Source organism: Marmota marmota, unplaced genomic scaffold (genome assembly GCF_001458135.2).
Source record: "Marmota marmota marmota unplaced genomic scaffold, marMar, whole genome shotgun sequence".
NCBI classification, from domain to species: domain Eukaryota; kingdom Metazoa; phylum Chordata; class Mammalia; order Rodentia; family Sciuridae; genus Marmota; species Marmota marmota.
The window spans coordinates 1-3,507 of NW_026008859.1; the positions used below are offsets into that span (position 1 = coordinate 1).

The window sequence follows — 3,507 nt, forward strand, 5'->3', positions numbered from 1 at the left end:
CAAAAGAAGAGAACCTAAAAGAAAATCATTGACATTTACAGGAGGTGCCAAAGGATTGATGGACATTTTTGGAAAAAGTAAAGAAACTGAATTTAAGCAAAAGGTGCTGAATAACTGCAAAACAACAGCAGATGAGTTGAAGAAACTGATTCGTTTGCAGACAGAGAAGCTTCAATCCATTGAGAAGCAGTTAGAATCTAATGAAATAGAAATACGATTTTGGGAGCAAAAGTATAATTCTAACCTTGAAGAGGAAATTGTCCGCCTGGAGCAAAAGATCAAAAGAAATGCTGTAGAAATTGAGGAGGAAGAATTTTGGGAAAATGAATTACAGATTGAACAGGAAAATGAAAAGCAGCTAAAGGATCAACTTCAAGAAATAAGACAGAAAATCACAGAGTGTGAAAGCAAATTAAAGGACTATTTGGCACAAATCCAGACTATGGAAAGTGGTCTTGAAGCAGAAAAATTGCAACGGGAAGTTCAGGAGGCACAAATCAATGAGGAAGAGGTTAAAGGACAGATTGGTAAGGTCAAAGGGGAGATTGACATCCAGGGCCAGCAGAGCTTGAGGTTGGAAAATGGTATTAAAGCTGTGGAAAGATCTCTTGGACAGGCCACCAAACGACTACAGGTAAGAACATTTTTATTACAGGATGTTTCATCTATTTAAAGAATATATTCCTGGACTCTTTTTTGAGTGTTTCCCTTGATTTTAAAGGACTTCATTTTTCTGTATTTCAAGAATTAGAAACCTAGTTTTGTTTAAAAGTCTCATAGAATTTTTGTGATGTGTGACAAAGTTCAGATATAACACCACACTAATGGGTGCTCCATAGAAGAGGCTTTTCACTGTGACAATTGTGACATTAGGTGATTGTATATAGAAGAACACAACCCCAGAAGGGTCAGCCCTAGACCTGGAATGGATACTAATGATGAGATAATGCACCTGACCTTCTCCTTTCAGAGGGAAACCCAAGCCAGATGAGATTACAAAGATTGATTGACCAAGGGTTGTGTCTGACTGCTTATCTGTCAGTCCTCCATTGTCAAGCCCCAGCTTTTTTCCTTTTTCCCAGTCACCTTCCCGCCTCTCCTCTCCCTCATATCCCTCTTTACCTTCCTAATTAGAGGGTCACAAAGGAGAGGCATACTCTCCAACTTCCCTCTCCCTGGTACCTATATAAGAACGTTTATATTTTACCACTTAAACTCTGATCACTCAACTTACATTTCTTGGATACCCATTCTTGAAAACACAGTAGTGGTTATACAGGAGTTGTAAAGATTTATGAAACAGTTGCTAACAGATGAAATGAAAAAGACAATTGATGGCTGTTTAAATTTAAATTAATTAAAATCAATATTCAGTAAATTAGTTTAAAATATAAAATAATTTTAAAATTCTGTGTTTGGTCACAGTCACATTTCAGGTGTTTGATAGTACATGCAGCTGTTGATTAGATAGCACAAATGCCGAACTTTTCCAGGAAGTTCTGTCAGATAGAACTAGTTGGAAGCTCACTACTCAAAGTATAGTTCACGACAGGCAGTTCAGGGCACACTTATTAGAAATTCAGAATCTTTATGTATTGAGAGCCCCAAATAGTACCAAATAGCACACTAAAGTTTGAGAAGAGCTGCTTTAATATTGATACATACAGTCCTTCTGGGAAAGCTGAGATTTCCAGAAGAACCAAGATGGTTTCCTTTCTCTGTCTGTCACTAACTAGTAAGACATAATACTACCACCAAAATTTTGAAAATCAGGAATTTCTCACTTGTTAGCGTTTTACTATTTGGATTTATTTTGACAGTTTAAGAAGAGTACAAAGGAAGTCATGTTGTCTTTGCTATTATTACAGTAATGACAATCATTACTTGTAAGCCATGTACCCATTGAAAAGTACCTGATAGCAGATTACTAACCCATTACCACATACCATCGTTCACTCAGTGTAAATGGAGAAAATCATTCCTTGCTTCTAGTATCTACCAGAGCCTTCAGATATGTCCAGCCCAGTTAAGGCCAGGCTGGCTTTCCTGAAAGTCCAGTAGAGACAGAACAGAAAGAGACAGAAAGTAACATACATAACAGGTTGCCTCTCCTTACTTTTGGAGCTTTCCAGCTATCTAAACCAGATTTCCTTCCCTAAGGATCTGTAGTTCTCAGGCTGTCTTTGTCAAGAATTTAAGAACCTCAGACTGAGACTCTTGTGAAAATCTTGCTTTGCTTATGCTATCTTGATAATAGATGTGATGAAAAACACCTTATAAAAACTAAGAATTCTAATAAATCACCTGGACCAGTTTATTCATCATTTGTAGTCAGTTATGAAATGGTTAGTAGGGAAATTTGTGATGAGCTTGACAAGACTGCTATAATGCTAGGATAGAGAGAAACCAATTTTTAAAATTTTTTTTAAGTTGGACACAATACTTTTATTTATTTATTTATTTATTTTGATGTGGTGCTGAAGATCAAACCCAGTGCCTTGCACATGCTAGGCTAGTGCTCTGCTGCTGAGCCACAACCCCAGCCCAGAAAACAATTTTTTAAATGAAACTTCATAGACATGCCTTATTTTGTATGAATGCATAGTGATGTTCCAAAGGGAAGCATTTCAATTTAGAGGGCAGACTGAAGAAGCTGTTGTCTTTCGTTTGTTTTGTTTTGGCCCATGCCACAGAATGCAAGAGACCTTTGTATCCATGTAATCCAGATTTGTTAAATGTGCTGCCTTAGCCCCTGCAGCAGAGGGACTGTCCTTGGACATCTTGAGCTGGCCAATAACGAATCCTCAGATGAAGAAATAACAATAATAATTTCCACTTAGGACAAAGAACAAGAACTGGAGCAGTTGACCAAAGAGCTGCGGCAAGTCAATCTCCAGCAGTTTATCCAACAGACGGGGACAAAAGTTACCGTTTTGCCAGCCGAGCCCATTGAAATAGAGGCCTCACAGGCAGATATAGAAAGAGGTAAGGGATTGATAAATATTTTTTTCCTTTTTTCTCACTGGTTATCTTTGTTTTTTTTTTTTTAATTTATTTTTTTTATTGGTTGTTCAAAACATTATAAAGCTATTGACATATCATATTTCATACATTAGATTCAAGTTGGTTATGAACTCCCAATTTTACCCCAAATACAGATTGCAGAATCACATCGGTTACACATCCACATTTTTACATAATGCCATATTAGTAACTGTTGTATTCTGCTACCTTTCCTATCCTCTACTATCCCCCCTCCCTCCCCTCCCATCTTCTCTCTCTACCCCATCCACTGTAATTCATTTCTCTCCTTGTTTATTTTCCCATTCCCCTCACAACCTCTTATATGTAATTTTGTATAACAATGAGGGTCTCCCTCCATTACCATGCAATTTCCCTTTTCTCTCCCTTTCCATCCCACCTCATGTATCTGTTTAATGTTAATCTTTTCTTCCTGCTCTTCCTCCCTGTTCTTTTCTTAGTTGCTCTCATTATATCAAAGAAGAC

General features: G+C 37.4%; 1 protein-coding gene across 1 annotated transcript; it reads left to right on the plus strand.

The window, feature by feature from the left end:
- Window positions 1-4: 4 nt before the first annotated feature.
- Window positions 5-3,065, plus strand: LOC107134752 (ras association domain-containing protein 8; the record flags this gene model as incomplete). The annotated part of the gene is made up of 2 exons (XM_015476791.2): window positions 5-634; window positions 2,841-3,065. Coding segments are annotated over 2 exons (840 nt in total), but the record flags the coding sequence as incomplete, so codon positions are not given.
- Between the last annotated feature and the right edge of the window lie 442 nt (window positions 3,066-3,507).